Source organism: Petaurus breviceps, unplaced genomic scaffold, assembly GCF_028583685.1.
Source record: "Petaurus breviceps papuanus isolate PSGF00001 unplaced genomic scaffold, PetGlider_PUasm1.0 90721, whole genome shotgun sequence".
In the NCBI taxonomy this organism is placed as follows: domain Eukaryota; kingdom Metazoa; phylum Chordata; class Mammalia; order Diprotodontia; family Petauridae; genus Petaurus; species Petaurus breviceps.
Window position 1 is genome coordinate 4,238,059 of NW_027187322.1, and position 12,209 is coordinate 4,250,267.

General features: G+C 55.5%; 2 protein-coding genes across 2 annotated transcripts in view; one reads left to right on the forward strand and one right to left on the reverse strand.

Annotated features, from left to right (window-relative positions):
- The first annotated feature begins 7,132 nt into the window (after positions 1–7,132).
- NDUFV1 (NADH:ubiquinone oxidoreductase core subunit V1) lies at positions 7,133–10,172 on the forward strand. The gene is made up of 10 exons (XM_069066502.1): positions 7,133–7,359; positions 7,759–7,841; positions 7,928–8,098; positions 8,255–8,438; positions 8,534–8,723; positions 9,010–9,222; positions 9,300–9,466; positions 9,588–9,669; positions 9,758–9,903; positions 9,999–10,172. The coding sequence occupies exons 1-10, from the start codon at positions 7,279–7,281 to the stop codon at positions 10,080–10,082; spliced, it is 1,401 nt and encodes a 466-aa protein (XP_068922603.1). The 5' UTR covers positions 7,133–7,278; the 3' UTR covers positions 10,083–10,172.
- A 291-nt stretch (positions 10,173–10,463) lies between these two features.
- The window catches only part of LOC138144927 (double C2-like domain-containing protein gamma), an 8,966-nt gene continuing 7,220 nt past the window's right edge, over positions 10,464–12,209 (reverse strand). Inside the window, exons 8-11 of the mRNA XM_069066503.1 lie at positions 11,243–11,394; positions 10,964–11,045; positions 10,784–10,880; positions 10,464–10,705 (exon numbers count right to left, since the gene is read on the reverse strand). Of these exons, the coding sequence (XP_068922604.1) occupies positions 10,575–10,705; positions 10,784–10,880; positions 10,964–11,045; positions 11,243–11,394 (462 nt within the window). The 3' untranslated portion in view covers positions 10,464–10,574. The remainder of the gene's footprint in view (positions 10,706–10,783; positions 10,881–10,963; positions 11,046–11,242; positions 11,395–12,209) is intronic.

Sequence of the window (12,209 nt, forward strand, 5' to 3'; positions counted from 1 at the left end):
AGAGACAGAGACAGAGAGACAGAGAGAGACAGAGACAGAGACAGAGAGAGAGAGAGAGAGAGAGAGAGAGAGAGAGAGAGAGAGAGAGAGAGGTCCATCAGCAGAACAGATTCAATTCATCCAACATACAGAAACAAAGAGTGGCATCATCATCAATCAACCTGAAGAGCCCAAGAATTCACTATTTGACAAAAGCTGCTGGGAAAGCTGGTCTGGCAGCAATTATGTTAGGACTAGCATCTCACACCACACACTAAAATAGGTCCCAAATAGACATATGGCCTAGACATTAAAAGTTATATTACGTTATCTTTATTTGTACATTCATTCATTTGTGTGGGTTTTTTTTTTTGCAACTAGGTGACATTTTGATATTTTTAAATTTTGAGTTCAAAATTCTCTCCCTCCATCCTGCCCCTCATCATCCATAGAGAAGTCCAGCAATTATACATGAACAACATCAAATAAGAAAAGCAAGGGCAAAATTACTTTTTGGATTTCTGGATGGGGGAAGTATTCATGAATGCATAAGAGAGGATAGCATGAGATAAAATAAACAGTTCTGATGACATAAAATTTGAAAATATTTGCATAAAGAAATCTAATAATATGGCATATGAATGCAATGGAATACTGCTGTGCTATAAGAAATGAGGAGCAGACGGACTTCATAAGAACCTGGAGAGACTCATATAAACTGATGCTGAGTGAGAAGAGCAGAACCAGGAGAAATCTGTACGCAGTCACAGACACAACATATGTGTGATGACGGACTTTGATAGACTGGGCTCCTCTCAGCATTGTAAGGTTATAAGACAACTCCAAAAGACTCATGATCCAAAGAGATGCGGAGTCCGAATGCAGATTGAAACAAACTTCTTGCTGTGTTTCTTTTTCTTGTTTTGTTTCCTCTTTCCCACTGATCATTCCATCAGTTATAATCCTTCTTTACAACCTGAAAAAAAAAGAAATCTAATAATAAGGCTAGAAGGGAAATAGGTAATAAAAAAAAGTCTTTACGTCAAGTTTTTTCTGATAAAGGTCTCATATCCAAGGTATATAAGGAATTGAACCAAATGTGTAAGACTAAGAGCCACTCCCCAGTTGATAAATGGTAAAAGGATACAGACAAGTCATTTTCAGAGGAAGAAATCCAGACTATCTAACCATATGGAATAAAGTGTTCTCAATCACTGACAATTAAAGAAATGTCCATTTAAAGCAACTTTGAAGTTCCACCTCTCACCCATGGAACTGGTGAAGAGACAAAAAAAGAAAAACAGCAAATGTTGGAGAAGTTCTGGGGAAATGGGCACATTAGAACGTTGTTGATGAAGCTATGAATAGATCCAGAAATTTGGAACAATGCCTCCACAGTTATCCTAGGCCTATACTCAAGAGAAATCTTTTTAGGGGATCATAAAAAAGTTACTGGAACTTAGAATCAGCATCATTGTAGAGCCATGATATTTGTAAGGAGAAATGTCTGTTATACATACCTCCTTCTTCTCTTCAGAGAGGTAGTGGCCGACAGGCGCAGAATAAGGTATACATGATCAGATATAACCAATGCATTCATTTGTTTCATTGAAATCTTCTTTGTTACCAAGGAAGATATCATTTGGAAATGACAAAGAAAAAGCATCAGTAAAACATTTTTTTAATGACTTATAAACACGGGTGCCTGGTCTCCTGTGAGAGAGTGATCTCTGTCAGATAGGAGGGCCCACACTGAACATAGAAGGAGACACAAGAAAACCTAAATAGGAGAGAATATGGGGAGGATCTGAGGTACAGGTGCCTGCTCAGATCAGCCTCCAGAGGCAGGTCTTCTTTGGAGAGCCAGGGAAATGTTGGGGTCTGGACATCAGGTGTACTCTGTCTGAGGAATGTGACAGAATCTCCCTCTTGCAAGTCAGTAATTTGAGTTTGTAGTTGGCATTTCAGATTTGCTCAACTTCAATTTGGATTTCATGTCATGTGGGGTCATGTAAAACTGACCATTCCCTAATTATGGCCAACCTCAAATCCATCCCCCCCCACCCCAAGAAAAGAAGAAATGTCTTCCCTCCCGTAATTGAAGAGGTGGAGGACCACGGGTACAGAATCTTGCTGTCAAACGTAAGGGACGTCAGTGGGTTTTGCTTCATTGTATTTGTTACAAGGGAAGATTCGCTAGTGGAGGGAAATGGCTGGAAATGACTGTAATGTAAAAACTAAAGACATTTATATGTCTTCCTAAGCTTTCCTGAACCAACGAGACTGTCTCGTTGCTTGGGAGAGGATTGCTTGGTTTGGTCCATAGGAGATGAGGACTTTGGCCCAGGAAGTTTGGGGAGGAAGGGGAGCAGGAATCAGGACAGAGACTTTAAAAGGAGTGGAAAACAACCAGGCTCCCCGTGGGGTGGTCAGTGTTATTGTCCCAGACAGACAAGGCTGCAGCTGGCCCCTCGGAGGAAGGATCCCCTGGGCAGCAGATTCTCTTTTCTCAAGGCAGCTGGACACTTCCTTTCCCTTTTCCTGCCCCCTCCTTCTTTCCCTCTGTAAAGGCAGGTCTGAAAAAAACACCCTAGGTACTATTTTACCACCAACTCCTACTGATAGCATTTTCTAAGCCTGATTCTCTTTGTATGAGCCAGTTTGTGCCTGGAGGGATGGCCTTTCCTGCATTATCTATGTTAGCACCCTTTGGTTCTCTTCAGACGTCCCTTGGGGCTGAGTAGTCACAATTTAGCCTTGTGGGTGATCCTAGAAAGTCTCCCCAGAGAGCCCTACAACTCAAACTAGGGGTTCACTTAGGTTTTCCCTTGGAAGAGTAAGCCCCTAAGGGAACATAGTGCCCCCAAAGTTATAAATGCCGGTCCTCAAGCATAAGTTTTGTTCCTGGTTCTTGATGGAAGAGAGCCCAGACTCTTAGATTCCACAGTGACCCCTAGTATCACACATCAGCGGCATTCTTTTTTTTTCTTTTTTGGAGGGCAATTGGGGTTAAGTGACTTGCCCAAGGTCACGCGGCTATTTTTGTGTTTGTGTGTTGTGTCTTAAGGAGGCCGGATCCAAACCCAGGTCCTCCTGACTCCAGGGCCAGTGCTCTATTCACTGTGCCACCTAGCCGCCCCCATCAGTGGCATTCTTAAAAGATTTAATAATAATAACCAGCATTTGTACAAGTTGGCAAAGCATCTTAAATATGTTTTCTTGCTGGATCTTCACAACCATCCTGGGAGGTAAATGCTAAACTGGGGCACAGAAAAGATTAAATGAATGTGCCACCTTGCTGCCTCCAATTAGAATGGGCTTGAGGACTATAACTTCTATTGGGGGGGCGGGGGGGGAGAGCCAGAGGCTCTTCCTCTGCATTTTGGAGAGGCAAGCAGGCGGTGGATAGGTTCCAAGCCTGTCTTAGGCACTTTCTAGCTTTATGTCCCTGGACTAATCACTGTCTGGGTCTCAGTTTTGCCGTCCGTTCAAGTGGCCTTTAACGCCTTTCTCCCAGGGCTGCGGTGAGGGTCCCAGGAGGCTGTGCCTCGTATATGCTGCCTATCAGGACCAAGCGCTTGTCACGTCTAGGTTGAAAAACTCCCTTTTAGGGTGAACGGCTCTTATCTTCACACTCCCTGCTTTTCTCTGGCACCCAGAGGTGGGAGGGCAATGCAGGTGGGAGCGAATGACAAATACATCAAGAAAACCCCAGGCCGACTGAACTTGGAGTCAGGAGGACCCAGGATCAGGTCCTAGCTGTGTGACTCCTGGCAAGTCACTTAGCCCAAGTGAGACCTGAGGATTTCGACAGATGATGAGGCACTTATGAAGCGTGTGCCTGGTGCCATCTGGGAATGTGCTGAGTTGGCATTGCTGGCTGGCTATGGTAGGCAGCCACCGCCAGCTGGTGTTCCTTGTGGGCAGCAGCTGAAGGAGTGAGGGTGGCACCTTCGCCTCTGGGACCTCGGTATCGATGCCTGTGGGTTCAAAATCCACAGAGTTCCTGCTCTGTGCAGGCAGTGTATTAGGCTATACATTAGACCATTCCTGCCTTCAAAGAGCTTCCATTCAACTCTTTGGGATGCAACATTCACAGCCAGTCAGTCAACAAGCATTTTCTGATGACAAGTTGAGAGCTACATAGAAACTTTGAAGTTCAAACACCTGGAGCATTCGTGAGAGGTCGTGCACTGTAGTCACAAAGGGAGAGCAGGTGTGGATGGATCGCAATCTGTATTGCCAGAGACACTGCAACGTCAAAGGATGTTGGGTTGATTAATCAGAGTAACATTGCAGGTTTTGTATCAGTCGGTCAATAAATACTTATTAAGCACCCATTGTGTACCAGACTGTACAGGCACTGGAGATACAGAAGGAAAGCGAAAGCCAGTGCCTGCCCTCAAGGAGCTCACAATCCAATGAAGAAGCCAGCAGGCAAACAAAACCAGCTCTAGGCAAGACAATGAGGAGCCAGCCCTCGGAGGGAAGACACCAGAAGGAATGGAGGGGCTGAAGAAGGCTTCCTGTAGAAACTGGGACGTGAAAGAAGCCAGCAGGTGGAGATGAGGAGGGAGGGCAGGTAGGCACCATTGTACAGCAGGGTATTACACTGGGGGCATCACGGGAAGGATGCTCAGTTCCCAGAGGATGAGAAGCACAGACACCTGGGGAATGAACGATCAGACTCCACCTGGAGAAAGCCCACTTCTCCCTCCAAGGGTGTCAAGGGTATGAGCATCCTTTCCATTTTCAGTTAATCCATCCATCCACAAGCATTTAGAAGGGGCTTGCTATGTGCCTGTCACTGTGCAGGGCACTGGAGATATGAGCCTGAAGAAAGAAACAAGCCCAGCTCTCAATGGCAACAAAAACATATATAAAAATATGTACAGAGTAATACAAATGTGAAGAGAAAAGGCCAAATGCCAATAAACACAAGAGAATTCAAGGTGAGGCAGTTGGGAGGGGACGGCACCAGCGGGGGATGGGGGGGGCATCACTCAGAAGGCAATGCTTGAGTTGAGGCTTGAAGGAATTCCATGAGGGGAAGGAAGTGCCCCAGGCCCCTGAGATGGCCCATGCCAAGGCCCAAGGAGGGGAGGAAAAGAGCGATGGCCACATGGCTGGATCCCAGAGGCAGGAGGGAGAGACTACAAAGGGCAGCTCGCGGGGCTGGAAGAGACAAAGAGTTTATATTTTATTCACTAGGCCAATAGAGACCACTGGCGCTGGGTCAGCAGGAGGCCGACTGAAAACCGCCGTGTGGAGTAGCAGTGCACGGCCGGCCTGGGGTGGGTCACCCAGGAGACAGTGAGGAGGACCTGGACAAGGGCAGAGAAGGGGTCAGACTGGAGGCGTTGGGCAGGGAGCAGAGGAGAGATGGTATGGATGCTTGTCAGTCAGAGCTTCTATGCAGACGCTGGCATGGGGGTGTGAGGCACAGCTCTATTTGTCCCTGAGGATGCCACGCTCTCCTCGTCGGGGCTGTGCCTCCCTGCCTCCCAGTTCCACCCCAGGAAACTTCTCGGCTTTCAGGTAAAAACTCTTCCCAATTCCGTTTATAAATCACCTCTCCCTTTTAGACCGGTCAGGAGTCATCCCATGACCTCGTGGGATAGTAAGAACAAACTAGGTAGCTTATATTCCAAAGCATTGGAACAGAAGTGAGAAATAGTATTTTTGTGGTTGTTTGGTTATTTCAGTCGTGTCTTGACTCTTCATGACCCTGTAGCACCAAACAGCGCCTGTGGCAACTGTAAATATGCCGGCATAGTTCTCAATGGCAAAATATAACAGACTCTCCATATAGAAGACAGAAGCAAAGGAGAAAGAACAGAAGAAAAATAACTATCTCAAGTATTAAAGCCTTACAGCGTCTTCAGGGTCAAAGAGGCCTTGCCTTTTCTCCTACATCCCATGTCCTAGGCATGGCTCCCTGGCTACACAGAACTGAGGATCTTCTACACTGGCAGGAGAAACGTTGAAGCATATTCCTTCGGGTGGTCATAGCGCTAACCTCTGGCCCGGACAGAATGGTTCATTCACGGTTTCGTGTTGGAAGGCACCTGAGGGGACATGCAGTCCCTTAAGGATGAGGGAACTGGAACTCAGGGAAGGGAATGACTTGTCCAAGGCCACACCGACAGTAGGTGGCAAAGCAGGGGTTGCTTTGGCTGTGATTCTGCTGACATAGGGACTCCTACAGAGGAAACTCTCCTCCGGTGCTGATTGGCACCTATCTGCAGCCAGTCACCGAACACAGAGCGGGCGGTTCGTGTGATGCCGCCGTATGGTGAGCTTGATTTGTGTGATGGGGGCACGCGCTAAGTGCTGCGATCACAGAGGGCCGGGATGCAGCGGGCGGAGAAAACGGAAGGCTGCTGGCACGCTCACTCCTACTGCGTGTTCTCGGTGCAGAGCAGAGCGGGCGCCCAGGGGAGAAGCTCCCGGAGGAGCCGCAGGGGCAGCGCGAGCACCGACCCGGGTCCGGCCCGGCGGCGGCTGAGGATGCTGGGACTGAGGGGCCCTCCCGCTGCGCGCCAGCCATCCCGAAGCCTCTGTTCTGGAAGAAGCGGGGAGGATCTGGCCGGTTGATCCGTCCTGGCCGTCGCAGACAGGCCTCCCTGGGTCTCCCGCCTCCCGCTGGGGGCATCTTGGTGCCGTCCCGGGGCACGCCCTGCCTCCACAGGACCACTTCTGCACGGCTCTGGCCACTCCGCCCAAGGTCCAGCTCGCCCTTGACCCCGGAGCGCACTGCCACGAACGTGGGATTGACGATAGTTGAAGTTCTAAGGCGCTTTGAAGACGACGAAGCGCTTCCTACACATGTGTCCCGGTGGGAATCCTCAGGTGTGATCATCCCTAATTTACAGATGAAGAGACCGAGGTCCAGGGAGGTCCCGAGGCTTCGCTCAGCTAAACGACTCCAACCTCATTTTCCGCCTCGGGAGGGAAGCCTCGCTCTCTTCACTAAAGGGTAGAGACCCCTAGCGGCCGGTTGGGAGCAGAGCAGCAGCGAGTGTCAGAGCGCAGGCGTGAGAGCCTACCAGAGAACCCTCGGACTACGATCCCAGAATGCCTCGGGCCCAGGGCGGTGCGACGCACGCAAACAGACGCGCCGGGGTCACGGAGGCGGAGCCGTGCGGGCGTGACGTCACACTAATGCGCCGCGGCGCCGGCTTCTGCCCGTCCTCCGAGAGAAGGTGACAGAGGGAAGGTCTTCGCCCTAGGAGGCAGCGGCGCCGCGAAGCCTCGGTCCTCCTCCCGCCGCCCGCGGCCCCCTCCCTGGCCCGCACGATGCTGGCGATGCAGCGGCTCGCGCGGGAGACGCTCTCCGCCAGGGGCCTGGCCCGGCTCACCTTCCAGGAGGTGGGCACGGTAAGTCCAGGCCGGGAGGGGCGGGGCTTAGGGGTGGAGGCCACGCCCCCTTTCTCCCCACCTCCCCATTGGGCGCTGGGCCCGCATTCAAGGCCCACCAGGACGTCTCCCTAACCTGAGCCATACCCTGCCCCCCTTCTACAGGAACCCTTCCCCCAGGATCATAGGCGGCTGGGGCGGGTGCAGTGGGCTAGCCGTGTGACTCTGGGCAAATCACTGCCCCTCAGCCTCAGTTTTTCCATCAGTAAAGTGGAGGTGGTGACCAAACGCGTGGCGTGGGAGGCTTGGCCAGCGGGGGAGGGGGGGGGCCTTAGGTTAAGGGGCTTGGCCCCTCCCCCACTATGTGACACCCCCCCCTTGGTGGGCGGGGCCCCCCTCCCGAGCCTCTGCTGTCCACAGGCGACCCCCAAGAAGTCGACGTTCGGGTCCCTGAAGGACGAGGACCGCATCTTCACCAACCTCTACGGCCGCCATGACTGGAGGTGCCCCGCGGGGGACCTGGGGGGGGGGGGCGGGGGGGCTGCAGGGGGAGGGTCCTGGGGGCAGCTCTCACCCCCTTCTCCCCCAGGCTGAAGGGGGCCCTGAGCCGCGGGGACTGGTACAAGACCAAGGAGATCCTGCTCAAGGGCCCGGACTGGATCCTGAACGAGGTGAAGACGTCGGGGCTGCGCGGCCGGGGCGGGGCCGGCTTTCCCACCGGCCTCAAGTGGAGTTTCATGAACAAGCCTTCGGATGGCAGGTGGGGGGCCCTCGGGTAGGGGGCTGCGATGGGGCCCGATCGTGGGGAGGGAAGCAGGGCCTCAGCCAGCCAGTGGTGCCAGGGAGGGGGTGGGCAGTGGGGATGGCTGGACGACCCTAGGAGGCCACTGGCTGACCGATCCCCTGCCTTCCCCAGGCCAAAGTACCTGGTGGTGAATGCGGACGAGGGGGAGCCGGGCACCTGCAAGGACCGAGAGATCATCAGGCATGACCCTCACAAGCTGGTGGAGGGCTGCCTCGTGGGGGGGCGGGCCATGGGGGCCCGGGCTGCCTACATCTACATCCGGGGCGAGTTCTACAATGAGGCCTCTAACCTGCAGGTGAGTCACCCTGCTGGGCCCTGGGGACACCTCAGGCCCTCAGAGCCTCCTCCCCCAGGGCCCCTCACAGCCCTCTCCTGGCACCTCCCCCACAGGTGGCCATCAGGGAGGCCTACGAGGCCGGGCTGATCGGCAGGAATGCCTGTGGGTCTGGCTACGACTTCGACGTGTTCGTGGTGCGGGGGGCCGGCGCCTACATCTGCGGGGAGGAGACAGCGCTCATCGAATCCATTGAGGGCAAACAGGGCAAGCCCCGCCTCAAGCCACCCTTCCCCGCCGATGTGGGTACGTGACCTGGTGACCTGGGCGGGCGCGAGGGCTGGCCTGGGCCTGGAGCGTCTGTGGGCTCTGACAGCTCTCAGCCCAGTCCTGCAGGCAGGGTTTGGGATAGGTCCCTCAGCCCCTCAGCTGTGGGATGGGGATGGGAACACCTGTCCAAGCTCTCCCCAAGGAGCCTTGGCCCCAGGGTGTCAATGGAAGCCCCCACTGAGCATGAGCAGAGCAGAGAGCGCTGGGGAGGGGGAGGGGGCCACCAGCCGGGCCTGCCTCCCCACCCCCTCCTGTCCGGCAGGCGTGTTTGGCTGCCCCACCACCGTGGCCAACGTGGAGACGGTGGCTGTGTCCCCCACCATCTGCCGCCGTGGCGGGTCCTGGTTTGCCAGCTTTGGCCGGGAGCGGAACTCAGGCACCAAGCTCTTTAACATCTCTGGCCATGTCAACCACCCGTGCACCGTGGAAGAGGAGATGTCGGTGCCCCTCAAAGAGCTGGTAGAGAAGCACGCGGGTGAGGCTGGCGGCCTGGGGGCGGGGGAGGGAGCTCCGGGATGGGGGGGCCGAGAGGTGACAGACTGTGGCTCCCAGGGGGCGTGACCGGCGGATGGGACAACCTCCTGGCGGTGATCCCCGGCGGCTCATCTACGCCTCTGATCCCTAAGTCTGTGTGTGAGACGGTCCTGATGGACTTCGACGGGCTGATCCAAGCTCAGACGGGGCTGGGCACTGCCGCTGTCATCGTCATGAACCGCTCGGTAAGGACGCACCCGCCCTGCCGCCTGCCTCTGCCAGGCCTCCCCAGACCCCCTGCTGCTAGAAGCCAGGGGCCGGGCTCCTCTCCCCCTCCTCAGTAGCGACTCCTCCTGCTCCCCTCAGACAGACATTGTGAAAGCCATCGCCCGCCTCATCGAGTTCTACAAGCACGAAAGCTGCGGCCAGTGCACGCCTTGTCGGGAGGGTGAGCGCCCAGGCCGGGTGGGGGGAATGGGAGGGAGTAGGGGAGTACAGGCCCCAGCCTGGTAACCCCTTTTCCCTGGCTGCCCCAGGTGTGGACTGGATGAACAAGGTGATGTGGCGATTCGTCAAGGGGGACGCCCGCGTTTCTGAGATTGATGCCCTCTGGGAGATCAGCAAGCAGATTGAGGGCCACACCATCTGTGCTCTGGGCGATGGGGCCGCCTGGCCTGTGCAGGTACCAGGAGCTGGGGGGCGGGGCAAGGAATGGAGGAGAAGGGGGAGGCCTTTGGGTGGGCTGCACCCCTGAGCTCCTCCTGTCCCCCCGAGCAGGGCCTGATCCGCCACTTTCGCCCGGAGCTTGAGGATCGAATGCACCGTTTCGCACAGGGCTACTCGGCACGCCAGGCAGCTTAGGCTGGAGCCTGCCACCCCTTTCCCCTTTCCCCGTGCTGGTCTGTGTGAATAAAGTTGGGGCTGCCTTTGGGCCGCTGCTGTTTCTGTTTACCCACCTCTGCTTCCTGAGCTGCAGGCCAGCCTTGGGCCAGCCTCTCCTGGGGGAGAGCAGAGGAGCCTGGCCCTGGGACTGGCAGGGGGGGGGGGGGGGGGGGCCTGGACTTGGAGGTCAGGGAGAGCAAAGCTTGTTTTTGGCTATCATGCCCTTGAGAGCCTGGGCCTTGACCCTACCAAACACACCTAAGGCCCCTTGCTCTGCTCCGGGTGGGCTGACATGGCCAGGTCAGCGCTGCTGGTGAGCTGGCCGAGTCTGAGAAATGGGCACAGCACAGTCCTGCACTGAACACGTTTATTGGGGGAGCAGAGGGAAAGGAGAGAAAAGCTGAGGGTTTGCCCTGCCCGCTTCACACCCCCAGAGAGCTGGTGCAGGGGCTCCTTCCAGACCTGCCCCTTCTAGTCGCCAAGCTGGGGAGGGGCTCCGTCCAGCGGGTGCCAGAGCTCCAGGCGGCGGTCACTGCGGGCCAGGCACTCGCTCCAGTGCCGAAGCTTCTCCCCAGTGGCGTTAATGCTCAGCTGCAGCCCACCTGGTGGGAGTGTGCACCCACTCAGCCAGCCCCCCCTCCCCCAGGGCCTCCCCACCCCAGCCCCTCCCCGGCCCTCACCGATGAAGTCGTCGGCCGTGCCCAGGTCATAGTCCCACACGGACACCAGCAGGGTCTTCTGGGCGAGCTCCTCCCTCTGCCCCGCATAGAAGAATTCCTGCGGGCACGACCCTGTCACTCGAGGGCCAGCGGGGTACCTCCTGGGCTGAGGCCCAGTGCCAGGTCTGGGCCCCCACTCACCTCATTGAACTCGGGGTTCAGTGTCTTCTTCCGGACTGTTGTCTTGTATTTGGACTTTTTACCCGTGTTTGGTCGGAGGAAGCTGAGGGATGAGGTCTTTGTTGGGGGAAAGGGGGGAGGATAACCTGTGCCTGGGAAGTACTCAGTCAGATTGGGGGAGGGGAAATCTTTCTGCCTCTGCCAGCCCCTGGGTGGACCCTGCTGATGGGAATGGGCCCAGCTGCAGGTCAGGGGATGGTTGGATCCGGGTGACCCAGCCCCCAGGCTCCCGCCACTCACATGCGCACAAAAGGGTCTGAATATCCGTTGGCATCCATGGGGGCGAGGTGGGCACAGCGTAGGACCCCGACCAGTAGGCCTCCCCGCTGGGAGCTGTAGCAGAGTGACAACAGGATCCGGCCCCGCTCCTCTCCAGCCGCTTCCACCACCTCCTACAGGGCCAGTGTGGACAGGGACCTGTTACCGGGGCCCCAGTGGGACAATCCTGGGTGTCTGACGAAGGGGCTGCTGATGGGAATTACAGGAGTCTTTCCCAGCCCTGGCATAGGGACCCTTTAAATGTCGGTGGAGCCCAATTGCCTCAATTGTACCCAAGTGAACCCTCACACCAAATGGGGGGACCCAGAGGTGTCACAGGGCTGGACCATAGCAGTGGGGAGGAAGGGGGCTCCCGATAGCTCCCTAAAGCCAATGGTCCAGTGGATGAAGGCCACAACAGTCAGGTGCTTTGTAACTGCCTGTGTGACCTAGGCAGCTCCCTTTCCTTCCCTGGGCCTCAGTTTCCTCATCTGCCCCCATAATATTCTGGTGCTCAGTTGCTTAAGCTGAGCCTTAAAGAAACAGGATTCCAAGGGAGGGCAGGCAGGCGGGGAGCAGCCTCTTCAGACGCCCTGAGGCCAGAGATGGGCTCTTGACTTGGAGCCAGTAGGCTTCGTTGACAGTACAGATTTCACAAAGGGCATCATATGAGATAATGGTTCCAAATGGAGCCAGACTGGGGGCTTCAGGTAAAAGGTGTCTGATGTTGCTAATGTTCCTTGTCCTCAGGCCCCTCCCAGCTCTGACATCCCCTGCTTTAAGGCCCCTCCCAGCTCTGACACTCCCTGTTCTAAGGCCCCTCCCAGCTCTGACACTCCCTGTTCTAAGGCCCCTCCCAGCTCTGACACTCCCTGTTCTAAGGCCCTCCCAGCTCTGACACTCCCTGTTCTAAGCTCCCTCCCAGCTCTGACACTCCCTGTTCTAAGCT

What these genes read in the sequence shown, in the direction of transcription:
- NDUFV1 (XM_069066502.1), top strand. Translation starts at nt 7,279, where the DNA reads ATGCTGGCGATGCAGCGGCTCGCGCGGGAGACGCTCTCCGCCAGGGGC. An exon ending in GCTGGTAGAGAAGCACGCGG is followed by an intron (nt 9,223 to 9,299) that starts GTGAGGCTGGCG and finishes TGTGGCTCCCAG; the next exon opens with GGGGCGTGACCGGCGGATGG. An exon ending in GGGCCGCCTGGCCTGTGCAG is followed by an intron (nt 9,904 to 9,998) that starts GTACCAGGAGCT and finishes CCCCCCGAGCAG; the next exon opens with GGCCTGATCCGCCACTTTCG.